A 27,292-nucleotide genomic window follows, 5' to 3' on the forward strand; every position below is an offset into this window, starting at 1 on the left:
ATATATATATATATATATATATATATATATATATATATATATATATACACACACACACACACACACACACACACGCATTATAGGGACACTTGCACAATACCTGTTCCAGAGTACCAATCAATTCTTCCTTTCCCAAGGCCAAGTTTCTCACAGGCCGTACCATCCTGCAAGGGGTAGTAAAGATGAATAATCCTGGATATAGACTTGGTTTTCCTGTCATTGGAACAAGAACCACTTCTGTCCATGCTGGAATTTTCTTTTCTTGCAACACCTGTTCCCAGAAGGAAATAACTATTTAGAAATCTGAATCACTTTTTTTTTGCATTATATAGGCTAGTTTTCTGCCAAATTAAAATCTTAGCCCCATAAATAGCTCTACCATGAACGTGGCAGGTGGCAGCAGCACTGTCAATGGCAAGCAGGGAGCTTCTGCAGGTGGCTGTGGCACTGTTGGTGGTGGAGGGTGGAGGTGGGGGTGGGGTGAGTGCCGACCAGTGGTCAGCGACCACCCGCAGATGCTGCTGGCAGCAGCCAGTGGCAATTGTGGACCACCCACAGACACGGCTGGCAGTGTTGGCAGCAAGGGGAGGGGCGGGTAAGCATCAACTGCCCGCAGGCACCTCCAGCAGTGTCGGCGGCACCTTTTTGCAGGGGGTGCACTGCCACACTCAGGGGGTACACATGCACCCATGTGCACCCCTATGCGTCGCCAATGAGCTCCACAAATAAAAACAAGAGAAGTTTAAAAATCTGCAGCCAACTGCTATAAAACTCAAAGCCCCCTAACATTTTTAGGATTATGTAAAGGCATCGTAGAATTAATGTTTTATAAAATTGATATAATCATAATATAAAATGTAATAAACATATAATCAAATTCAAACTCAAATAAAACCAAATTAATGGGCCAGATACAGAAATTAATGGGAAAAAAATCAGAAGGAAATGCTAAAATTTTCAGATCCTGAAGACTCATGGTGCACTACACTGCATTTTCCAGTGCTAGATTCAGAGTTCTTTTGGTGAAGTCATGCTACCTTAAAGCGCCGAAGGGTATCTGCAAGTTCAGGAGCCAAATCTTTCTCTACCCAGCCCACCAAGGAACCATCCACTACAACTGGGTAACACTCTGCATAAGTTTGGCTTGGAGTCCCATCAACTGGGGTAACACCTGGGAGAAAAAAAAACAAGGACACGAATAATGCATTGGCAGGGACAGTCTCCAATTTCTGAGACTGGTGAAAATTAAAATGAGTGTCCTGGGTGTGGAGGTGGGAGGCAAAGTGGCAAGAGCTGTAAAACAGGAAGCCCTAGCAGACAGCAAAATATATCTAATAGGTTAGCTTGATTAGTGGAATAACCATTAAAAAGGGGATTGGTTAATATCTGTGAAGGAAAAAATGGGTCATTAAGACAATGGGTGACTGACTCATTATCTGCCTGAATACCATTGGTGTCCTGCCCCCTGCAGCACCGGAAGGGTAGGGGCAGTGTCCCAGATTTCACATCTCCGTTACAGTTACTCTATTTATATTTGACATTCCCAAGCACATATATACATTAAAGAATCTAAAAGACAGACTATATTTTTCATGTTCTGCATGCCTTGTACCCAAATTTAAAGAATGAAGTCATTCAATGATCAAAAGAAAATTACATTCTTAGATGAACTAAGAATTCTTGTAACTAAGTAAACATTGGAAGATAGAATATTAACACACTTGGTAAAGACCTTTCCACTCGTTCATCTTTCTGTATATAAGCACACGTTTATTTTACAGTATGCAGCTTCTAGTGCTTACCATACCAATAAACAATTTGCTTCTTTTGCCAGTGTTTACCTGTCAAAAATATCACTGCTTAGAGCAATGCATTACTTTTCATTAACCAAATTTCAACAAATCCAGGCAGTGGAGAAACAGAACATTTGAAGCACTTTAAATGCCTCTGAAATGTCTCAAAAGGCCAGGCATAAATGCCCTTTGTGGCATTCCAAAACAGAACCTCTTCAAATGAGGTATTAGTTAGAGTATTATTTAGATTTAGAAACGTAACTTCCTGTTACGTTTGCAGGGGGTTGGGAATTCACAGGTTCCCCAGACCAGTGCTGTGCTTCCTCCATCCCCCTACTCCACAGGGAAGGGAAGGAAGGTGAACAGTCCAACAGCTTGCCCGCTTCCCTACCACCGGGCTCCTTCTGCCCCCAGTGCTCTGGGTGTTTCTAGGGACCCTACCATGGGGCAGGACAGCTGAAATGCTACATCCAGCAGCTGAAACACTATTTTTTGAAACACTTTCAAGTCTGTTAAGCTTGGAAATTATTATGTCAGTCCACACCCATGGGTTCAGATGTTGCAGTGCTTTTGTTTCAATGCCAGATAACTAAAGACATTTAAGATGCGTATTCCTGCAGAGACAGATTTGTGAGGTCTACAACAGAAGACTATGCATCTTTTCTTAAATAATAAGTTCTTTTAGTATTAATTCAATAAAACCTACCCAATGAGCACAGCAAAGGTGGCAGGTACAGTGTAGAGGCTGACTGTGTCACTATTTCACAGACAGCTGTCATATGGTTCATCAGGCCGCAGGGCTCTCCATCAGGTGTGTGCACAGGGCACAGGAATCCCCAGGACTCTGGCAGCAGTTTGCGCACTGTGGTAGTTCTCATCTTGGCAAATGCAGCACCTCTGTGTACGCAGCGGAAGTGGGAGAGGTAGCGAATAAAATTCAGTTTGTCTGCTACAACGCACAGACCTGAATCTTGAAGCAGGCCTAGACCTTTAAAAAGAAAAAAAAACCAAAAAACCCATTTTCATGTTGACTGATCCAGCTCTTGATGAGGTATGTCTGTATAGTGTAATTTCAACCATCAGCTTCACTGTGCTCATGGATAGAATACTAAAAGATTCAGAGGAGGGTCTTAGCTAAAAGGCATACCTGCATTTGGGCTGTTTAATGAACTGGAAAAAGGCTACAGAACATTTACACTATAAATCAGGACTGTCCAGCTGGGAACCTGTGGGCCACACGTAGCCCACAAAAAGGGGTTAGCATGAGACCTGCAGGCTCTTATTAGCTGAGGGTTCCAGGCTCTCTCTGCCTCTCCAGTTTTTGCTTCCTGTCCCTGGATACAGTACAGCATAGCACAAGTGGCTACAAACAAAGGTGCCACTGCTGCATGCATGGCAGCAAGAGGGACAGGGCTGTCTGCCCTGCCAACATGACATCTAACAGAGGGAGCTGCACTCTGCATGCAGCAAGGAGGGTGGGAAGACAGGTGCTGGGGCATGTATAGCCCCCATGGTGTGCAGCTCAGTGTCCTACAGACCATGTACAGCTTCTCGCTGGTCACAAGTTGGACAGCCCTGCCCTAGGACATTAGATCAAATTCAGCTCAAACTGGTAACAATATATCGCTGAACAGATAGATGGGATTTATCTGGAAAGAATGAATGAATGATTTCCAAGCTGACAATTTTCTTTTCATAAAGATATGAACATTTGTTCCCTTATTCATATTGAAGTTTTGCTTCATCTAGAAATGTTATGGCCTCTAAAGCCTCACTCCAATTCTTATAAGACAAAACAGCATATAATGCTTGCAAGCTCAGAGGCAGCATGGACTCAGTGAGCACTGAAATGAACCATCCATGTGACATACTGCTTCCAGGTAGCAGCTGACATATAATGTTTAGGTAGTAGAAACAAGAATAGTTAGCACCTCTACATCCTGTGCTGGACAGTTTAAAAGCACTTAGTAGTGCCATTTCTTTTTAGCATGGTTATACTAAAGTTATATATATGTAAAATTTTAGAGCTAGCACCCGAATATTAAAAAAATATGACTGTAGCATGTATACAATACAACATTTGAGGGGAAAAAATAATAGTCTTGTTAAAAAAAACAAACAAACAAAAAAGCACCTTTCCCATCATTCTGAACTTAATGAATTCAATTGATTTTGCAGGAACTTTCAGTTGAGAAGATATTTTAAATAACATTTGTGGGAAAAGTCATTGTTTCCATCAGCATTTCTCTGTGGAGAGCTAAAACTGTACCACATTTCACACTATTTCTGAAAAGATTTCCTTATCTTAAGATTTACCTGTTTTAGATCGTAGGTTACCAGTAGCAAGGAGATACTCAAATGGCCTTGTTACATCTATTCCCATACTGAATAGCTTCATCAAATTTTCTGAATTTATAGTTATATTGGTCTTCTGAGCTCTCTTGTTTAAGGCTAATTTAATAGAAAGCAACCATGCTTCCATCCTCTCCTATGGAGCAAAAATAAAAGATGTAAAAATTAAGCTAGGAAAGTAAAAAGATGAAAACACCTCTCACATTTACAACCTAGAATGTGCAGTCTAACAGTGGAGAGAACCTCCTTCATTGGCAGAAAAAAAAAAAAAAAAGAATTCATCTTTAGAGGAGGAAAAATGATCCAATCTTTAATTTCTAGGATACTAGATGTCCTAAGTATGAGGAGTGCCTTACATTTGAAAGCTTGTCTAACTTTATTCCAACCATACAGCTGGTCCAATATAAGGTACAGCTCACAAAAATCCTTGTGTTTAAGTATTTTCAGAAATTTCTCCCAGCACGTGCAAATGTGTATGCCTGCATCATCTCCTACAATTTACACCTCTCATTCCACAACACCAAACATTCTAAAATAATCACAACTACAATAGCCACTGTCGGCTTTTCTCATAACTAAACTGCTCTCTAAAAGGCTTTAGGAATCACCTAAAACACAACGAAGTAAAATAAAACCTAACCTTTTTTGTGTCTTCAGTGAAACTAATGTTACTGTTAATATTTGTGCTGAAATGAGTGCCTAGAGCAGTGGTTCTTGCCCTTTTTAGATTCAAAGCTCCTAGACTCGAGGGACATCCTGTAAAATTCCAGTCTTAGTTTTCACTTATTTTTCAATTACAGAAAAATAATAGTGCAACTCTTCTGTTGCAAAGAACTCAGAAAGACTACAATAGGTCAGAAGGTTTTTGACACTATGGATTCCTATTTGAAGTTTCTGGGTTTACCTTGTGAATCACATATAGGTGTTTGCACGCTGAACAGTACTAATAGTGTGTGGCCACTCATGGCACCCTTAAAAGGATCTCATGACACCCTGGTTGAAAATCACTGGCCTAGATAGTGGAACCCAAAAATGGAGCTCACATCTATACAGTGCAAGGCAGTGTTGTGATATGGTAACCTGTGTGACCTCCTCAGCTTGAAGCAGTGGGACCTGCTGGAGTTCATAGTTGTTAGTGGGTCAACTACCTTTTTTCTTAGTGGTGTTTATTGGCCCTTCTGGAGTGCCACATCAACATAGCTTTTACTACTTCTGGTTCAGGAAATAGCGTGTGGCAGGGGAGGGTACAGCCCTTTCAATAAGCACTGGTGGCTACACTTTGCCATCCTCAGGTGTTATAAGTATTGGGCAAATACACTTATAGCTTCCACTGCCTGTAAAAAAAAAAAAAAAAAAAAAAAAAAAAAAAAAAAAAAAAAAATCACAGTACTGGCTTCTGAAAGCATTTCAGCTCAGGTATCACTGGACACACAGGACAAGAACAGCCTTACCTAGATTCAAGTAAGAGCTTTGGTGCTGTTTGATAACAGGTTCTTATAACAGACTCATGATGGCTATGCAATGCACCACTGCAACAGGCAGTGATTCAAAACGTTAAGGAGATTTAAAGAAATGATGATAAACAACTCTAAAATTAGACAGGCTGCAAGATCCTTAAAAGCCGTCAGGCAATTTAAATATAGGGGTTGTTCCCAGAATGCTGTACAGTAAAAAAACAAGCTAAAATAAGAATGAGATATTTAAGTCTTCCCTCTAGCTTCACGCCTAGTATATTCGTCAGCCATTTTTTTTTCACTAAGGAGAGTTATTTACTTGTAACTCTACTTCTTTAAAGACCTCCCCACACAACCTTTTTACTCTTGGTTTCCTGGTCATCAGCCTGGACAGAACATCCTAAGCCAGGGGTGTCAAACTCATCCTGCTCCCCCACCCCAAGTCTGGATGGCAGGACTTCTTGCAGGCTAGATACAGATATGGCAGCAGGAGGCCAAGTGGGGTTGTGTCAGTACAATCCTCACTTGGCCTCCTGCCGCAAATATCCATGCCCAACGCAGCCCCATAGCCACAGACTCTGAGCCAAGTCGTCGGCGTCCTCCCCCTGGCATTCCCTGACTTTCCGAGAGCTCCACGGACTGGAGGGAACAGCTCAATAGGCTGGATCTGGCCTGGAGACCATAGGGTTTGACACCCCTGTCCTAAGCCATAGCCCCAGTGAACATCCTGTGCCACAGATGAAGCTCCCTAGTACTGCTTCTATTTATACAAGGCCCGTTTTTCCTGTACCATGCTGGAGAAAGGTGATCCCTGCAGACCAGCTCAATATGTATCCTTGTGGAGATTTCTAAGCCTTCCTGAGTAGCTTAACAGGTTTTTAAGAGGCAAGTTTTGCCTCAATTCTGATGCTGTGAAGCTCGATTCTGACACTTCCTGCACCCATTCTTGGTGTTTTGGTTTATTTGAATCTTAACAGACAGCACTGCACCGAACAGAAAAATTCCCCTAGGCTCAGACACCAAGGTATCCCCTCAGTGCTTGCTCTGAGAACCCCACGATTGGGGCTCTGCTGCCCTGCTACCTGCTGTTGCATATTTTGCTGTGTTTTCCTGAAACCCTGATGCAAGTTCTCTCTCAACCTGTGCTTGTTGGGTCAGCTTTGCAGTACTCAAAAAGCTAAAGATCCTCTGGGGAACAGCCCCTCATAGTCCAAGCTTTCTTGAGGCTTTGAAATTCTTCCATGAAGATTTAGCAGACATGAAGTTTGCCTTCCCTTTCTAGAGATGGTTTTGAAGGAAGATGGAAGTGAAGTCCTCTAGCTTCATTGCATGGACCCCAACAGACAGATGCTCCATGCTATGGTCATGTAAAAAGTCTACACTTCAAGAGCCTCACATGATGAATAAGTGTGAAATCTGCTAGAGAGATGCATCTTGAGCATTTCAAGAACCAAGCATATCCGCAGGCAGTCCTTGAGGCACCCATAAAAGACTCCTGTAAGCTTGGCGCAAGGTGGTCCCGAAATAACACAATAGTGAAGTTGAAGTATAAGCATAAATTGGCTTGAATGGAAAACTTCCAACACGTGTGCCAAACTAGGAAGCTGCATCAGCTTAGGGCTGGGCAGCTGATGGAGGGATGAGAATCCGATGTTAGTATCATTAGGAGGATACTATTTGTCCACTCGTGTATGCACACACACACACACACACACACACAGACAGACAAGGTTCTTTACATGATATATTTTATTAGGCCAACTAAATATTTATTTTATTAGACCAAATAAATATTTAGTTGGTTTAATAAGAGATAATCACAATTACCCAAGGAACCTTGTCTGCCTATGTCCTTAGACCAACATGCTACAACCAACACCCTCCCGACACATACATACACGTATTCATTCCACTTATGAGGGAGGGAGAGATTTCTCCCTGTACATCAGTCCTTCACACAGGATAAGCATAATCAGTCCCATTTCAAATGGAGATAGAGCTTGGAACTCACCATAATATACCAGAGATTCATCTGCCTTTTCAGTCACAGGAAGAAATCCACCATACCACAGAAATACACTCTTATTTCAACATGTTTACTGATCCTACCAATTCTCACACTCTCTTAAGGTCTTACCTTTAGGAACATGAGGTAAAGCTGTCCAGGTGTGAGCACCTCCTGATTCATGAGGCTGTCTGGATTCTCCTCCATGCATTCTTCTTTCGCGAAAGCAAACAGCTTGCGGGTCATAAGACAAAGTAAGTAGAACTTGTCAACTTTGGTTTTTAAGTGTATGCAGATGCAGTGACTGCAGAACAGAAAAGAAAGGGATAATTGATTATATTTCTAACACAATCCATTTTCTAAGCTACAACTAAAATAGCCGTTGACCAAATTCTAGGCACTAACTCAAAACCTAAACTGGATGACAGTTTTCCACATGGCCACAAACATTTTGCAATTTCAGAATGCTACCAACTCAGTGGATTTGGTAACTTACCTCTGATTGCTAAGACATACCATTCTCCAGGACAAAACTGAGGCACTTTAGCAGGGGAACTTGTACTGCTGCCATCAATTCCCCTACTCGGATAAAGAGGCTCTGGATTTGTTAATTTTTAAACTCAGTTCACGGTTTATAAGCACAAAACTTATGTTGCTATGGAGGCAAGGCTTTCCTGTGTTATCTTTTATTGGAACAACTGTATTTTTGGGAGAACCGTTGGACAAGTTCTCAGGCATGGCACATACTCTCCCAGTTGGCCCAATAGAAGAAATCTCAAAAACCCTTGCTTCTCAGACACTTCTTGGACCATCATGGCTACAACAACACTACAAACCCTACTGTAGCCATGGACTAATAAGCCAGGTCCACATAAAGCCTGAATTTTGTACATGGACCTCATACAACTTGTGGTGTTACTTACAGGGCTGCACCGATAAGAGATTTTTTGGGCCGATACCGATGGCCAATTTTTAACAAGCCATATCAGGCAATACCGATCCGATTGCCAATATGTGGCTTGGCAGCATGGAGAGAAGTGTCTGGCTGGTAAATCCATTGTGGGGGAAGGAAGGGCTGGGGGGTAGGGGGGCCAGATCGAGTCCCCCCACGGTGAGGGAGGGACTGGGATAGGTGCTGGGGCAGGCACTGCCCAGCCAGGACAAGGTGGGGCATGGGACGGAGCCGCGGCCTGTATGGGGGCAGAGAGAGTAGGAGGCATGGGGGCATGTGCCCCTGGATCTGTGCATGGGGCGAGGGCAGGCTGCTGCTGTGGGTCAGAGGCACCCAGCAAGGAGGCTGAACCAGGCTATGCTCAGGGCAGGCGGCAGTGCTGGGATGGGGGCTACAGTGAATTTTGGGGTGTCTGCAACCCCCTGCCCCCATAGCTCCCCTCCCAGCGCAACTGCTGCCCGCCCTGAGTGCAGCTCTAACCCAGCCCCACCCCTTGCTGAGAAGACCTTGGCACTACCCGTGACCCCCGCCCGCAGTGGCAGCCTGCCCTGCGCACAGATCTGGGGGGCACACGCCCCTGCGCCCTCCCGGGGTGTGTTCAGTGATGGGAGTTGCCCACCTGGATGAGCCACAGCTCTGTCCCATGCCCCGCCCTGTTCTACTCCTTCCCTCACCACAGGGGTCTTAGTCTGCCCTCCCCCATTGCCCCTTCCCCCACAACAGACTTACCAGCCGGATGCTGCTCTCCACGCTGCCTGGCTGCGCTCTTGGCCACCTGCATGCTACGTTGTTGCTGCACACAGGCAGGCAGCATTTAAATCAGTGACATTATCGGCCACATAAGCCAAAAAAAGCTGATCGCTGATGATGTTAATTTTTCTTTTATTGGTGCCGATACGATATGGAACTGATATATTGGTGCACCTCTAGTTATTTATTTAGACACACCATTAACTCTGTTCACAGGTAAATGGTAAATACAAGAACACACCCACACTGGAACTGCTACTGCTAAGCAACATTAAATCTAACCTCCTCTGCTATCAGACTGCTTCAAATGTTGGTTTTCAATACTTTTTCATGTGGACCTAAAAGAATAGTATTCCTAGTTTGCCAGAGCAGCATCTAAAAAATGTATTTTCCCAAAAGCAAGTACTATGATCTCTAGCAACTATTGACCTTTTATAGCCTTAGCATTTCTAGGACTGGTATGCATACAGTTTTCATTCTATGCTGTTCTATACTTAAGCCTGTATGGATTTTTATAACCAAATTGGTCAGAGCCAAACATTGGCAAGGAAAAATTCTTTTGAAAAGTTATAATGCCTAAACTGAGAAAGATAGACACTCCAATCAGGCACTTTGTGCCTTCACTTCCATATGTACAAAAATGGAGCTAGCCTCAGAAATCATGTCCATGTGTTGTGGATGCTTCTGTTGTAATTAGTCCTTTCTGTAGCTCAATCATTCAGTGAAATGCTCCTACATGAATACATACCTCAAAAGAAATTCGGCTGTTTGTTCGTTTGAATACCACTCAGGAAGGTTAAGTTTTACTCTGAAGCATTTCCCCAGATAGCTGAGGACCTGTTTCTGAGTGATACACCCTTCTTCCATCACCATTCTCAGCATCTGAGAAATGCAGCTCTCATAGAAGGAATTGCCTTCTCGACCTTTAATCAGCTCCTGAAAAATCTGGAAATCTGAGAAACCAACTAATGCCTGAAAGAGAGAAAGGAAAAAGATTAAAAAGTGTAGCAAACTGCTAGGTCAAAATGATTAGATTATTGTGACTACTTAGGTCTATGACAGCATATCTGGATACAGAGTCTACTGAATTTAAATTACTTTTCAACCAGGATAATCAGATCTTTGGATTTTTAATAAAAGAAAATACTTGCTAAGTTTCTTGAAGGGTCTGGTCTTGCCTAATCACTGGTGGTTAAGCAATCAGTTAGTGTGTACACCTTCCCAGCTCCCAACCTCTCCCCTCCTCCCTCCAAATCATCACTGGAGGAACACACAATTCTCCCAGAAAACAGCACAGCAGTGCATGTAAAATCTGAGACAGCCAAAAAGGAAGGTTTTAAAGACAGACAAATCCTAAAGCCCCCAAGAGCCCTTTCATAAGGGTGGTGAGCAATCAGGGTATCACTGTTACACTTGTTGGAGCTTCCAAATAGGACATTTAGATATTAACCCCTATAGGGCAGAGCTTGTCAATGATCTTTGCATTCCATGTAATACTGAACATCTTTGGATTTTCTCTTTTTAAAGATGGGACACATTTATGCATCCACTTTCTACTTTGAAAATTATTTACTTGGGAAGAACTGGCAAAAAAACAGCATTTAGGTTTTATTTATTTATTTTTTAAAGTAAAAATCTATTCTTATACTCAATTTTCAACAGACCTGATTAGAATGAATGGTATACTATAAACATTTTGCCAATACTGTCCTTAATTTTTTCTGAACAACCTTTCAATTTGTTTAAGAAACACATTCATAAGGACAAAGTTCTAGCTTTACTTCAATGTCAGATGTCAGAGTTTACCAACACCCCCCCCTTCTCTCCTAACAGGCAAAAGGGTTGAAAACTTTACACAAACTCTTAGTCACAGAGTCACAGTGAAGCAGGGCTGGAAAGCATCTCCAGAGGTCATCTAATCTAACCCCCTGTCCGAGGCACGATCACCTCTATCCAAACCATCCCATACAACCATAATCTAAAGTCTACATAAGACTACCTTCAACCCTGACACAACATAGACGTAACACCCTCACCTGCACACGTAAAGCAGGAGAACCACAGCAGCTACTGTCCTGCTTCTATAAAATGTTGTCAAGAGAGCCTGGGCAGAGGGCCAAGCTTTCCACTGCACAGGAAAGCAAAAACTCCCACAGTCCATACCAGTCTGACCAGGGGTAAAATGCCTTCCTGACCGCAAATATGGCAATTGGTCTAATCCCGAGCAAAGGGGCAAGAGACTCTAGCCCGGAACCTCCAGCTTTGCTCCTAGCAGGAGAATCAGCATACCCCAGTTGAAGTTCCCAGCCTTAGCTGTAGCCAGCAGCTCTGGGGAGGCTTAAAATCATCCTGACACAGCAGAAAAGCAGGGGTCGGGGGAAAATACCCATGGTAGAAAATAGGAATAGCATAGAAAATAGGAACAGCTACACCTAGGTTGTCCCTGGCCAGTGGCTATCCAACCTCTTCTTCAACATCCCCAGTGATGAAGAATCTACAACTTCCCTACGCTACCTTACTATTCTCACAGTGAAGAAGTTTTTCTGGATATCCAAATCTAAATTTACTTTGCTGCAACTTCAAGACATTGGCTCATGTCCTCCTCTCTGTGGCAAGAGAAAAAAAAATGTGTTCTCTCTTTTTATGGCAGCCCTTCAAGTATTTGAAGACAGCTATCACGTCCCCTCTAACGTGCCTTTTCCACATGCTTAGCTCCTTCAGCCTCTCCTCACATGACTTGCCTTCCAAGTCCTTGATCATCTTTGCTGCCTTCCCTAGACCCTCTCTAACTTCTCCATGTCTTTTTGAAAATGTGGAACCAAGAACTGTACACAGCACTCCAGATAAGGCCTAACCAGTGCTGAGTAGAGAGGCACTATCACCTCTCATGCCTTGTACCATGCAGCCAGGTGTCACTCATTTTATATTTATGTTTTTGATTATTCCTTCCGAGGTGTAGCATCTTGCAATTGTCTGCATTGAACTTCATCCTGTTGGCTCTAGTCCAGCTTTCCAATGTCAAAATCCTCCAACATATTCCCAATGCTTTGCAGTTTTGTGTTATCTCCAAACTTGCTCAAGAAACTTTCTATACCAGCATCCAAATCATAAAATAAACACCATGAGCAGCACCAGGCCAAGGCCAAACCCCTGTATTGAAAATCTCCTGCCATTCTGACATGGACCCATTACTAATAACCCTTTGCTTGTGAATATTGAGCTAGTTATCTATACAACACCTTGTAGCAGTTTTATCTAGTCCACATTTCTCCAATTTTTTTATGAGGTGGTCATGTAGGACCTTGTCAAAAGCCTTACTGAAGTCCAGATACACTATATCAACAAGATTCCCTTCATCTACCCAACTAGTTACTTTGTCAAAGAAGGAGATTACCTTTGACATGATTTGCTTTTTCATAAATCTATGCTAGCTGCTTGCAATCTCTCCTCCAGATGCTTGCTGGCCTTAGGATATGTTCCAGTAACTTTCCTAACCAATCTGTAGTTCCCCAGGTGCTCCATCTTGCCTTTTTTAAAGAGAGGCACTTTGCTGGCCCTTTTTCAGTCCTCTGGTACTTGGTCCATCTCCCACAGCTTCTTTGGTTCTTCTTTTCTGGCCCACATACTTAAAGAACCTCTTCATGTGGTCCTTAACCTCCTTTGCCAAGTGCAGCTCATTCTTTAACTTTGCCTTCCTAATTCTGTTCCTGCAGGTTCTTGCTATTTCCTAGTGTGCAACCTTGGTGACTTGCCTATTTTTCCATTGCTTGTATGCTTCCCTTTTGTACTTGAGGCCTTTTAGAAGCTCCTTGCACAGCCACATTGGTCTCTTGCCATTCTTCTTGTGCTTCCATCCTGTCAGGACAGTTTCTTGTTGGACTTCCAAATACTGTGCACTTTAGAAGCTCCTAGGCACCATTATCCTCCAGTCTATCCTCCTATGACACCATGCCTATTAGCTCCTTGAGTTGGACAAAAACTGCCTTTTTAAAATCTAGCATCCTAATTTAGCTGACCTCATCCTTTCCCGGTCTCAGGATCTGGAATTCTAGCATACTGTGATCGCTTCCTCTTAAGTTACCCATCACTTTCACATCCTCCACCAGTTCTTCCCTGTTGGTCAGAACAAGATCCAAGGTAGATGATCCCCTAGTAGTATCCTCCACTTTCTGGAAGAGAAAGTTGTCCTCCACACCAGTTAGGAACTGGCATGACATTTTATGGAAAATCAAAGTCTCCCATTAGTACTATCCCATCATTTTTGGATAGATTTATTTATGGAAGTGGATGAAGCACTTGAACAGTGCTTCATCCACCTCTTCTTCCTGATTAGGTGGCCTATAATGAATCCCCACCATTATATCAGTGCCATGTCTTTCACCTTCACCCAAATGCCTTCTGCTTTGCTGTCTTTTTCCTCCTGAACCAGAGAACAAGTGTGTTTTTTACATATAAGTCAACAACACCACCTTTTCGCCCAACACTCTTTCCAAAACAGAGTAACCCTCATGTACACATTTCAGTCATAAGAGCTGTTCCACCAGGTCTCAGTGATGCCCATCAGATTATAGTTTCTTTCACAGCTGTAGCTTCCAACTTATCTTGTTTATTTCCCATACTTCTTGTATTTGTATACATGTATCAGATGTATTTTGCATTTTGACATTCTTGCTTCTTTTTTGTGCCATTTGCTGCAGTCTTGTATTTCTCCCAGAATTGAGTTGCTTGAGTCCTTTCCCCTCTTGACTGAGTGCTTCGATGCTGGAGGGTTTTGCTTACCAACCCCCATGAAACCTAGTTTAAAGCTCCCCTTACTAGATTGGCCAGACGACACTCAAAGATGCTCTTCCACATTCTTGTCAGATGGATACCATCTCTTGATAGCAGCCTTCCTCCCAAGAACATTAGCCTGTTACCAAAGAAGCCAAAACCTTCACATTGATACCACCATCTTAGCCACATGTTCACTTCCAGGATATGACAGTCTGTCTGGACCCCTGCCTTCCATGGGAAGGACTGATGAGAACACCACTTGTTCTCCAAGCTCCTTAAATCCTCCTGCCAAGAGCATCACAGTCACCTCTGATATGGTGTCATTTTTGGTAGTCCTGTTGATACCTATGTGGACAAGCAGGAAGGGGTAGTGGTCCAAAGGATGGCTGAGCTTTGGCAGACTCTGTGATGTCCTGAATTTGACCTCCAGGCAGGCAGCATACCTCCCTGGCTTCCAAACCTGGATGATAAATTGATGTCTCTGTCCCCTGCAGAAGGAAGTCATCAACCCCACCACTCTTCTCTTCCTTCTTGGTGCAGTGGTCCTGAAGCCCCTGTCCTTGGGGCTTTTCACTTCCTGCTCTCTAGGAGGCTGCCTCCTCTGGCTCATGCCTGCAATGTCCTCTTCTCTGCCCCTTCCTTAGCAGTTTCCCTACAGAGTGCTTGAAAGTGGTCGCTGACTTCAATCTGTTCCTCTTCAATTCTGGGGGCCCTCCCTCTTTGAGCAGTTACATGCTGCCACTTCTCATTTCCCTTTGGCCCCTCCAGTACCAGCCTCTCGTAACTTGTGTCCAAGAAATCTTCCTGGTTCTGGATGCAATGCAGTATACCTACCTGTGATTCCAACCTGTGAATCTTCTTCTCCAGGGCAGACACCTGCTTACACTTGGTGCAGATGAAGTACTCCTGACTCTCTGGAAGGAACACAAATATGGCACATCTCACACAGGTCACAACAGCGGACCCAGACTCCATTTGTGCTTCTTTTGCTCTTTGGAGCACACCTATACTGTAAGGTTTAAAAAGAGGGGGAAGGGGGAAGAAGAAGGGGAAAAAAAAGGAGAGAGACACACCACAAGAACCTGCACACCAAGCACCCATACCAGGGCCCTTGCTCATGCTCCCACCCACCCACACGCAATCTGCTGCTCCCTGGCTCCCTCCTAAGGTGACCTTCCTAGGTAAACTCCTTCTCTATTTGCTGCTCCTACAGTTTGCTAGGGGCTGCCTTTTTATAAGGCTGCCTATCCTAGGCTGCACCCCTCAATTACCTAAACCAGTCCCACCCAGAGCCAGCCCTATCACTCTAGAAAAGAAAGAAGAAAGGAAAAACAAAGATTAAAAAAAGCAAATCATATACCACTGGAGGTCGGGGGACCCCAAAACACACACCAGGCACTAGGTAAACACTTTAGCAGCAATCAGCCACTCCAAGTCACTAGCACTGAGAAAAGCCTCTTCAAGGCAGTCTTACATCTGATTTTATACCAGTCACTGCTTTGCTTGCTGCTCAACCCTCTCTTCTCACTAGTGCTGCCTTTTATAAGGCTACCCAGCCTAGCTCCACCCTTCAGTTACCTAAACCAGACCTACCCAGAGCAAGACCTGTCACTCACTCACTTCAAAAGGGGGAAGAAAAGAAAAGAGAGAAGAGAAATGTGCATCTAAATGTTATACTACCTACGCAGACAGGTTGTTTTGGACTGCAGTCCTCACTAATCAACAACGGCAAGTGCAACTCAATGGGTATTTTACATGGAACTAATTACTAAGCCATTTTTCCAAGCAATGATGATACTACTATAGTTTATGTAGTAGAACTTCAACCTCTTTGTTCACTGCAAAACACACAAACATAGACTGATATTTACCTTCAGAGCAAATCCCAAAGGTAAGAAGAACAGCTCTTTCTGAAAAATGAAGTTCAGCATGACCGTACCATTTTCTAGATAGTGAAGGTTCATATTTATTGCAGTGTGCTCGTCTCTGACACAATGCATAGATATACCTGGCAAAAAGAACACAAAGTCCAGTGTAAACTACAGTCAGAAAAAGAGAAGCATGGGTAAGGCAACTAGATTTACAATTGCCCTTTTCAATACTGCCCTTAATTGCACTGGATAGCATTTAGCTTTTCTTGGATAGGGCATTTTATGCCTCCAAAATCATAAGTGCTTTCTACTGAGACAGTGCTTTTCACTTGCAGGTCATTAGGTGAAACACAAAACAAGTTTTAGAGGGTCATTGCCATTCATTGAATTTTCAGTATCCCATTTGAAATGAATTTTCAGTTTTAAGAAACAATCTTGCTGGCAGCTTGAGAAGATATTTTAAAGACAAATTCATTGACAGTACATCTACTAACTGCTATGAAACAATAGCTGGAGATTTTTCCTCTAGCATGTCTAAACCAATGACAGGGAATGCCAGGGAGTAAATAAATAGGGGGTAAATTACTTTAGATCTACTTAGTTCAATGCTGTTCTTCTAAAGTAGTGAGCAATAACCTTTTTAGGCAGGTGTGCCACAGATTAAGCTTTGTACCCTCCCAATCCCCTTCCCTGTCCCATCTACCACTTTGCTTTCTGCCCCCTGCCCCATCTGCCACTGTGTATCCTGCTTCCTTCTTGATCTGCTGCATACCACACACAGAGGCTGTCCATGACACTTGAGATGCATGTACCATAGGTTGGCCATCCCTGCTCTAAAGAATCCACTTTTCCCACTGTCAGACAGACCTATTTGTTGCCTAGGGACCCTGGGCCAATGCTCACAAGGAAACACTATAAGCCTCCCTTAGAAAAGAAGGCCACTAGATAGGTAACAACAAAATGTTTGGGACAATTAAAAACTTAACAGGAACAGGAGTAATGATCAGAGGTTTAAAGCTAGTGTGTGTCAAGGGGTGACACCAAGCAGAGCCCACTGGTCCTCAAACGAGTTCAAAGAGCCAGTAGACACTGCATGTCAGACAGGCTTATTTGTTGCCTCACAGGATCGTGGTCCTAGGCCCACCAGGTAAACTATTAGCTTGGCTTAAAAAGGGAGGCAACTGAGCAGGCAACAAGTGGTTCCTTGGGACAAATGATAAAAAAAAAAAAAAAAAACAGGGACAGGAGTGAGGGTCAAAGGTTAATAACTAGTGTGCCAAGAGATGATACCAGGCAGAGCACACCAGACATGTGAGGACCAGTGGAGGCACTGAGTCCAAGGGAGCCAGTGGACACTGCCCATCAGACATAGGATACTGAGCAAGATGAAAAGCTGGTCTGACCCAGAATGGCATTTATGTTCTTGTATGTCAAGGATTAAGAAAGATAGTCCAGATTCTTTGTTACTTTCTACCTGCTTTACATTTTGGGTAGCCCCACTGACCCCATTAATATAATTTAAGGAATTTAAAGTTAGGCATGTGCTTAAATACTTTGCCAAATGGGGGCTGGTCCCTGCCATAGTCACAGTGACTAAATTATCTATCACCAGATAGAACAGCTCCAGCCAAGGGCTCAAGCGCACACTGTTTGGGCTAAGTGAGGAAAGCTTGAACTACAGTCCCTGAATGGTCACATGTCTAAATAAGACAGTCTTCAGAGCAGGGGCTATTTGCATCTTTGAGATCATGTTAGGTGTTTCTTTGTTCTCTGTAAAAATATAATGCATAGCAAATCAATATACTTACCATACTGTGTATAACCAGGGCCTCTGCTCTTCCATTTGGGCCTTACCATTGCAATAGGAAAGTTTCGCCTAGGCATAATCAACAATCTAATAACTTTTTCTATACCATTTATTATAAAATAGCCTCCCATCTCCTGGCAAAAGAAAGAAAGTGCGTTTCAAATTAATACAATAATATTAGGGTTGCACCAATAAAGATTTTCTTGGCCGATACCAATAGCCAGCAATTAACCAACTATATGGGCTGATGCCAACCCAATAACCGCTATTTAGTAACAGTGCAAGGCATTTTAAACTACTGACATAAATAAACCTTTTTTTGTTTGTTTTGCATTTCACACACACACACACACACACACACACACACACACACACACACACACACACACCCCTCTTGCCTGCTCCGACCCTCAATGAGGAAAGCAATGACAGCTTTATTCCCATGGTTCCTATCTGCAGCCCTGCTCCCCACGCAGCCCGTGTTGCCGTCCCAGGCAGATGGGGTGGACCCTCATATGGACAGCAGTGCCAGACATGTTCAGAGGCCCAGAGCACACCGCTGCCTCAGTGCCAGCAGGCCCCACACACCTGAGCTCCTGTGGCTGCTGGGGAGAAGCTGTTTTTGCAAAAGTACCTGGTGGAGCAGAATGTCCCTTGCATGGTAATTTATCTCGCCCACATGGAGCCCAATGTTTTTGTGGCAGCCTCAGCATTCAGGCTCTTGCTGCACACACAGCACTGTCATGGCAGAGTGGCTGCAGCAGCAAGACCCAGTAATGGTTCCCCAGTTGCTGAGTGTGGCACTCTGTTACTGCTCCCTGTTCCCCGCTTCCCACTGCTCGCCGGGACCTGTAATCTGCTGTGGGCTTGGGCTGGTGGCAGGGTGCAGGGATCAGACTATGCTCACCAGGCTGCTCTGGGCATGCAGCTAAATTATTGGCTACAGCAACCAAAAAAGCCGGTAGCCAATGTCATTTCTCCTTTTACTGGTGCCAATCTGATAGCCAACTGATATATTGGTGGACCTCTAAATATTTAAAAAACTGACTCCACAAACCAATTATACATAAAACAGAAGCAAAGTGCAACAAAACAATAATTCTGAATTTATGAGGTTATACTGTACTACAAGCATCAAGTTATTATTTTAAATACATGATTGTAATGAGTAATTCTGTAGCCATATATTCTATCTATTACTGGAAAGAGCAGAAAAAAAAACAGTAAGCACAAAAGGGAACCCCTCAAAGTAATGCAAAAGTAATAACAACAGATGAGTCACCCTCACTAACCCTTATTCTCCAAATCTTTGCTTGCCCAGAGCCTCACTATAAGAATAACCCTCAGCCACAAGGCATGAGCGTACATGGCAACTAGAGATGAAGTGTATGCTCCCGAGGTCTACACTAACAGTGCAGACACAAAAGGACACAAGCTGTCCTGTGTTTCCAGAAAGGGAGGAACAATGTCTTGTCAAGGCTGCTGCACACCAAGCTACTAAAATTTCATATCGACAGTGGGTTTTGCTTGCCTCAACCTGTGATTTTGCCTTACTGAGATGAGGACTGTACGTGCCCTGAAGGTCAAGTGACCTGAAGCAGTTTAGAGGCCAGGATTTGATTCTGTTAGGGAAAAGATAGAATTTTTAGAAATAGCATATTCTCAAAAAGTGTGCCAGATCACTTCTACAAAGATGAGCTGAAATCCTTTAAGCCAACTCAAAACTAATTCCCTTTAAATACTGCATATAGACATTTTTTCCAGACCCATCAAAATCCACTTACCTCTTCTTCCTCATGATGTTCAATCAAGGCTCTGGGAGGAAGATTATACAAATTGCAAAGTTTAGACTTCACCATAATTGGAACATATCCCAAAGGCTGCTTAATAATCCCTTTTGGAATTCCATTCACTGACCAGCTGATGTCAGCCTAAGAAGAAATGCAGCAAATTACTAATAAAGTAAAAATACAAACATGTCAGAACAAAGCAACAGTACACACTCTTCAGTACAGAAACAATGAGCAAAGTTACATTTCTCACAAAGAAACACTATGCTAGCTATAACACCTTATATAAACTACAGAGCCTGATGCGTACACAACATATATTACTGAAGGGGAATGGAACGCCTGCACATTTTTTGGAAACAATGTAAGAACATCCTATTTGGGCAAGCATTCACCAAGCAAAACTAGGATGCAATGTTGTGCTGAAAGGTCTCTTATCTTGATTTTCTAGTTCTCTTTTGAGCTGTTTTGGCCACCTTGTCGCTTTCTTATTTTTAAATTATTCTGTCTTCTTACTGTAAACTGCCCCAAGTCTTTGCTGGGAAGGGCGGCATATAAATCGAACAAACAAAAAACATTTTTTTGGTAGGTAAGGCTATACTGAGATTTCCATATAATCACATTTTCATTTGCTCATATTGTTTTGAGTCAATACTTCTCATGTTTTGTCTGCAAATCAGATAGCATTAACAAGTTTTTTTAAAAACTTCCTCGTATTTGAGTTATTCAAGGCCAAATTATTCTTATAAGGGGAGAAAATGTAAACTCTTCTGTTATGTACAGTAGAAGGTTTGAAATGTCAGTGTGAATGGAGTCATTATTATTATTTATAATCTCCCCACACTAAAATTAACAACTGTAAGAATTAAAGTTAAAATATGGGTATTGATCTGCCAACACGTTTCTACCCTGGCAGGGTGCACACTGACAAACTTTATATAGCCTGAGTGTTGTCTATCATAACTGTAAGCTATACCCTGTTGTACAGCACTTCACAATAACTGCACAAACAATAATCAAAAAAAGTATTTGTTCTTAATACCAGCAAAGAGACTGGTGTACTGCTGCTGTGGTCAAGAAATTACTAATATCACTATCAAGAGGAACAAATAACAGGCCAATAAAAGTGGAGACAACGTGAAACTCCAGTTAGGCAAAGAGATACTTGCACATCTGGGAAACTCTATAAACTACGACTACTTTACGCTACAAAAAAGACAAACAGATTAAGAAATGGTCAAATAGAATGCAGGGTGCATGGGATGATGGTATAAATTTAATGCAGTTAGGCAAGGGGAAAAAAAGAAAAGAAAAAGAGCTTCCCTGCATTCTGCTGACACAAACACCACTAGTCAAAAATAGAATAACATGTGTTTAATGTTCAATCCCCTTAAATAAAAAGTTGTTTACAAAGAAAATATCATTTCATATGCTGTTAGAAAGATGGACTCTCCTCACTTTTTCATGAAATGCTCTGCACACCTGTTTATAAAATATGCACAAATGGTACTTGCACAAATGATCACTGATCCCACCAGGTATAGAAGGGTCAAGACTATTGGAAAACCAGGAATGTCAACTTTCCAGTACCACAAGGCAGAAGTCCCTAACTTTGTCATTCTGTAAGAGAAATATCTTCTAATGGATGCACCTCCTCTATACCTCACCTTCACCCCAGGGTGATCCAGAAAAGATCCTAAAAATGCCTGGCCTAAGGCATGTTTCTGAGCTAATGATTTAGGGCAGCAGTTCTCAACCTTTTTTGTACTGGAACCCATTTGCCAAGATGGATGGCTTGTCCAGACCCATTCCACCCTTGCCCTTCCGGTGCCCTACCCACAGTCCCTTGCCCCCCTGGCCAACTAGTGCCCCTCACACCCAAGCCTCCAACTGACTGCAAGATCTACCACAAGAGGTTCTGAGATCTACTGGTGGATCAAGATCCACTGGTTGGTGACCACTGTACCAGACTGTGGAGCAGCATGGTTTTTAACCCTTAAAAGTACTATCTAAAATAATGGGGGGGCAACCTTTTGGACAGGTGTTCCACAAAATAGCCTTGGACCTCCCTGAATGCTCTGATTTCCCCTCCCCCCTGACCTGCTGCTCTGCTTTCTGCTCCCTGCCCTGCCTGCTGATCCCTGCCCGATGTGCCCCCTCCCCAGCCTGGTGCGCGCCATGTGGCGCAGGCGGCACTTACAGTCAGCTTGCCGCGGTAGGTGCTTCGGCGCCCCCTGCACTCGGCCGGGTACACCTTCAGCTCCTTGCAGATGCTGGCCTTGGGCACCATGGGGGGGCTGATGACGGCACTCACGATGGCCAGCGCGATGCGCTCCTCCTTGAAGGCGAACTCCAGCGGCGGGATGGCCTGCGCCGGGGACACAACACGCGCGCTGCACAGCCCGGTCGAGCCCGCCGAGGGGCCCCGCGCCGCGCCGCGCCGCGCCGCACCCCGCCCCGCCCCGCCCCGCCCCGGTACCTGCACGGCGCGGTGCAGCCCCTCGGCCACGGCGCGGTCGAAGGAGTCGAGGTGGGCCCGCGTCAGCCCCTGCAGCGCCGCGCGCTGCTGCTCCCGCGGCCGCCCGTAGCCCAGCGCCGTGAGCGCCGCCAGGCTAGGCTGCGCCGGCAGCGCCCGCCACGCGCCCGCCACCTCCATGCCGCCGCCGGGCCCGGGCGCACTCCCGGCTTGCACCGCGCCCAGGCGCCGCCTCCTCGTGAGCCTGGCGGGGCCGGGCCTGGGTAGCGCGTGGGTCGGGCAGCCCGGGTACAAGTCACTGGTCCGCGGGGCTGAAGGCGGCTCCTTGTTCCTGGGCCCTTTTCAAAGCGAATGGGGCTTCCCCCAGTGCCAGGGACAGTGCACGGCCCAGCTCGCCTTCCTGTGGGCCCTGCAGTCACTGAAAGAACGACGTCCGGTGCCCAGCCCGGAATAAGGAGCTGAGATGAACCTGGGCGTAGAGAACAAAATCCTCCTCGGGGCCCTCCAGCCACACGTCTGCTCCGCGCGCGGGGGGGGCCACCAACGACACTTCTGAGCAAGCCCAACCCGTGCCAGCCTGCCTCCTGGCAGGCCCGGGGAAATATTTCGGGCCTCCCGGGAGTAAGGAACTGGGAATACAGAGCTGGAAATAAGGATCTAGTGTCAGCCGCATGCCCTCATGGCCGCTGATAAGCAGGGTGCTCAGTCACCGTGGGAGAAAGCTGAACCTCAGCAGCTCGGTGCAGGTGGGGACAGACCCAGCAGCATTCAGGTGGCTTTACAGTGCCCAGGAGCTGGGCCTGCTCTCTGCTGCGAGGCATGTCCTATATGTAGGGGCCTACCTTCATCACAGCATAAGTTCACAGCACACAGGTTTAAAGTGCGACGCTGCCATTTTGAAATGTGGGGATACTGATACATGAGATGCAGGGGCTGGCTGAAGTGTGTTAATTAGCACACCCCAACAGACTCGAATCGAGTCTGCTCCAACACGCTGTAAGTGTCCAGTCCCACCAGGGTAGCGCCTTGCTAGACCTGGTCTTAGCAATGGGATGATCTCATGGGGAACCTGCGAGTACACAGTGACCTGGGTGATAGTGACCATCACTTGGTACAGTTCACTATCCAGGGAAGGGTGAGAAAAATATCCAGTGATGCTAAAGTTTTAGACTTTAGAAGGGCCAACTTAGAAACCTAGTTAGTGAGGTGGCAGAACTCAAGAGCATTTAGCTAATGGGGTCCAAGAGGGTTGGAAGTTTCTCAAGGGAGTGATCCTTGGGGCACAAAAGGAGTCTATCCCCTTGTGCAGAGAAGGGGCTAAGGGGATAAAAAAGCCCCCTTGGCTGAACAGGGAGCTCCAGGAAAGACTGGGGGCAAAAAGATTTATAGGCAGTGGAAGCAGGGGGCAGCCACCAAGGAGCCATAGACCACCCTGGTGCGCTATTACAGGGAATCAGGCAGGCCAAGGCAGGACTGGAGCTTAGGCTGGCTTCAACAATTAAGGACAATAAAAAGTCCTTCTACAGACACACAGTGAGCAAAAGGAAGGCGCAGAGTAACATTGGGCCCCTGCAGAACAAATCAGGTCAGTTGGTGGTTGACGCAGAGAAAGAGGCAGAGAGCTCTTCAGTGAGTTCTTTGCTTCAGTATTCCTTAATACTGACCAAGACAATTCCCCCACCTTGAGCATAGACAGATGTCCAAAAGGCACCAGACCACCAAAGGTTAGTGCTGACTTAGCTAAGGAGCACTTGGGAAGGGCTGGATGGGTACGAACCCAGATGACCTCCATCCACAGGTGCTGAAGGAATTGGTCAGTGTCATAGGTGAGCTGCTGGCATGGCTGTTTGAGCTCTCATGGTGCTCTGGCCACGTCCCTGAGGACTGGAAAAAGGCCAACATGGTGCCCATTTTTAAGAAGGGATGAGCCAGGTAACTTTAGGCCAGTCAGTCTTACCTCTATCCCTGGAAAAATACTGGAAAAAAATAAAGAGCGCATTTGTGAAGGCCCAGCAGGGGAAACGATGCTGAAAGGAAACCAGCATGGGTTTGTCACAGGTAGATCCTTCCTGACAAACCTTATATCTACTTTAAGGTAGATAAGGTAACTGGCTCAATAGCTGCAAACAAAGGGTAATTATTAATGGATCCATATCAGAACAGCAGGAGGCTTCAAGTGGTCCTACATGGGTCTGGCTTTGGCCCAGTGCTGTTCAGTGCGCTTATTGACCATTTGAATTCTGGCATAGAAAGCTTCTTGAGCAAGTTTGCGGATGACACAAAACTGGGAAGCATTGGGAATATGTTGGAGGATGTGAGCGCAATTCAGAAGGATCTCGACAGACTGGAAAGCTGGCTAGAGGCAACAGGAGAGAACTGGGCAAGAGTTCATTGCAGACAAATGCAAGGTGCCACACCTCAGCAAGAATAATCAAAAACACAATTATAAAATGGGTGACCCTTAGTTGGATGATAACACTATGGTAAAGGACTTGGGAACTGTCATGCAAAATGTGAATGTGATTTTTTGAATGCATCATTAGAAGCATTAGGTACAAGACACAGGAGGTGATAGTGTCTCTCTACTTAGTACTGGTTAGGTCTCATCTGGAGTAGTGTGTGCAGTTCTGGGCTCCACATTTCCAAAAGGACATGGAGAAGTTAGATGATCAAGCATTTGGAAAGCAGGTCATGTGAGGAGAGGCTGAAGGAGGTAGGCATGTTCAGCTTGTGGAAAAAGTGCTTAAGAGAGGACATGATAGCAGTCTTCCAATACTTGAAGGGCTGTCATAAAGAAGAGGGGAAAATGGAGAGGAGGAAGTGGACCATTGGCTTGAAGTTGCAGTAAAATAAATTTAGATTGGAAATTTGGAAAAACGTCTTCACTGTTAGAATAGCGAGACAGTGGCATAGATGGCTAAGAAAGCTGTGGACTCTCCATCACTAGAGGTGTCTAAGAAGAGGTTGGATAGTCACTCGTCAGGGATGATCTAGGTATAACTATGCCTGCATTCCAGTATGGAGATTTCCCATGTTTCTAGGCTTTGCGGGTTGCTCCCACCCCTGCTTTCTGCTACATGTGTCAAGGTGTTTTTAAGTCTTCCTCAGAGACATCAGTTGTTGGCTACAGCCAAGGCTGGGGACTTTGTCTGGCCTGTGCCAATGCTCCTGCTGGGACCAAAGCTGGAGGTTCTTGGCTAGAGGGTCTTGCCCCTTTGCTCAGGGCCAGACAAATGCCATATTTAGGGTCAGGAAGGCATTTTACCCCCGGTCAGATTGGTATGGGCTATGGGGGGTTTTGCCTGCCTTTTGTAGCAGGCAACCATGATCTCTACCTGGGATCTCTGGAGCATATATTGAAAATGTTTCATAGAACATTAGGTGCTGTGGCTCCTTTGCTTTACCCTTGGCAGGTTAGGGTGTTAGGTTTGTGTTGTGTCAGGGTTGAGGGAAGTCGTATGTAGAGTTTAGATTATGGATTGTATGGGATGGTTTGGACAAGGATGTTCCTGCCTCAGGCCGGGGGTTCAACTTGCTGCGACCTCTGGAGGTCCCTTCCAGCCTGTCTTCTCTGATTCTATGATATTATGTTTTATGTTGTTCATCTTAAGTTACCTGTGAATGTTTCTCTTCACTGGGGGAACTGAGAGTAGGTCTGAAATACTCTTTTAATGTTGTCTCTGTTTAATTTCCAGATTCCATGCAAGAACTATGGCTGTATGCAGCATTGCAAAACTCCTGCCTTTGGTTAGTCTCCTCTTCAGCTACTCAAGTGCCCCTTACAATTGCATTGTGCAGCCTGTGGTCTGTGCAAAAAGTGTCTCCAGTCCTACATGCATTGATGGCTTTCAAGCACTGGGTTAATTTACAGGGATGGGAACTTTGGAAAATGAAGAGAAGTGGCTGTCCTTACACAAGCTGGATGAGCTTTGGAGGAAGCTCCATCACCTCTGATCTCGAATTAGGCTTGTGTTACTCACCAGCAATGTCTCTTGGTGTGTGGGAAGTCCACAGCTGGGATTTACAGGCCTTGGGAACATGGTCAGGGAAGGGGCACTGGGCAGGAACTGATAGCAACTGCATGAGTTTTGGTAAGCCTCATGCTGGAATAGGGACCAGGAATTGAATGGTTGGATGCAAGTGTTGGTTAGCAATGGAGTTAGCAGCTTTGTGGAGCCAGCACACCCACAGGCATTGCCAGGGGTGCCAGTCAGTGGGTACTAGGTTGTGGCTATGGCATTCTGTTGGTTTTAATTTAATAAATCCTTGTCTCCCTTGCTCATACCATGTCATGATGCCTTTCCCTGCAGACACTGAAGAAAATCCTTGGGGCTGTACGCCAGCAGCTCCTGTGCCCTCTACAAAGAATGGGATCCACAGCTCCCAGCTCCCTTCCCAGTAAGACATGAGAATGGTAGAAACCCAATGGTGGCAGAGAGGGTCTTGCTGGGAGAGGTCTGCCTCCTCTTTGTGCCTTGGGAAATCTTCCCCATTGCATTAGGGCATTCTGTGGGCATTGCTTACCCCTACCCATGGGGACAATTCACACTGGTTGAGGCTGGATTTCCAACATATGTCCCAAACATGCAGCAGCTGTCACAGCTGTGGGGACAGCAACCTGTGGGGCCCACATGATCTCCCTGATGGAAGTTTTTGGAGACTGTTCTGGTATTAGTCGGGGCCAGCTTCTAGTCAGTTGGGGAGTCTGTGGCAGGGAGAAGAGCTGGGCCAAAGGCTGCACTCTTGGGGGGGTGGGCAGTTCTTACGCTCATCCCCAGGGCTGCATCCATAACCCTCTTGCATTGAGAAGGGCATGGTTGAAAATGGGTCCATCTCAGGAAGGGCAGGGAGGCCCTCTTCAGCATGCTGTGCTGGGGCAGGGCAGGGAGGTTGGTAGAAATTGCAGTGGCTGGTGGCCATGCTGCGCGTACCGCCCTGGGGCTGTTGTGAGAAACTGCTCTGCGAAGAGGGGCAGGGGTTGGGGGATGGTAATGGACTGTCCTGTGGAAAACATGAGCTGATTGGGGCTGCATGAACTCTGTCTCCTGCTAGCAGAGGAAGAATGAATCTGCCCAGTGTCCCAGGAGCTGAAGTAAGTTGAGGGGAGATTTGCATGACCTTTCTCTCAGCCCGAGGGGCATCCTGCTCTGGATACCTGCTGGAAAAAAAATAAGACCAGCACATTGAATCCCTGCAGAAGCTCCAAAGGAGGTGGATTCAATCTGCTGCTCACCAGACTGACTAGGAGAAGCATCAGGAATGGGGAAAC

The 27,292-nt window shown here is 45.1% G+C and overlaps 1 protein-coding gene across 1 annotated transcript in view; it reads right to left on the reverse strand.

The window, feature by feature from the left end:
• Positions 1-22,213, reverse strand: part of POLR1B (RNA polymerase I subunit B) — a 31,983-nt gene extending 9,770 nt beyond the window's left edge. Inside the window, exons 1-11 of the mRNA XM_059720402.1 lie at positions 22,027-22,213; positions 21,748-21,915; positions 19,542-19,688; positions 17,759-17,891; positions 15,951-16,087; positions 10,055-10,278; positions 7,737-7,908; positions 4,110-4,281; positions 2,500-2,781; positions 1,038-1,171; positions 101-271 (exon numbers count right to left, since the gene is read on the reverse strand). Of these exons, the coding sequence (XP_059576385.1) occupies positions 101-271; positions 1,038-1,171; positions 2,500-2,781; positions 4,110-4,281; positions 7,737-7,908; positions 10,055-10,278; positions 15,951-16,087; positions 17,759-17,891; positions 19,542-19,688; positions 21,748-21,915; positions 22,027-22,203 (1,917 nt within the window). The 5' untranslated portion in view covers positions 22,204-22,213. The remainder of the gene's footprint in view (positions 1-100; positions 272-1,037; positions 1,172-2,499; positions 2,782-4,109; positions 4,282-7,736; positions 7,909-10,054; positions 10,279-15,950; positions 16,088-17,758; positions 17,892-19,541; positions 19,689-21,747; positions 21,916-22,026) is intronic.
• Positions 22,214-27,292: the final 5,079 nt, after the last annotated feature.

The sequence above is a fragment of the Alligator mississippiensis genome, chromosome 1 (assembly GCF_030867095.1).
Source record: "Alligator mississippiensis isolate rAllMis1 chromosome 1, rAllMis1, whole genome shotgun sequence".
NCBI classification, from domain to species: domain Eukaryota; kingdom Metazoa; phylum Chordata; order Crocodylia; family Alligatoridae; genus Alligator; species Alligator mississippiensis.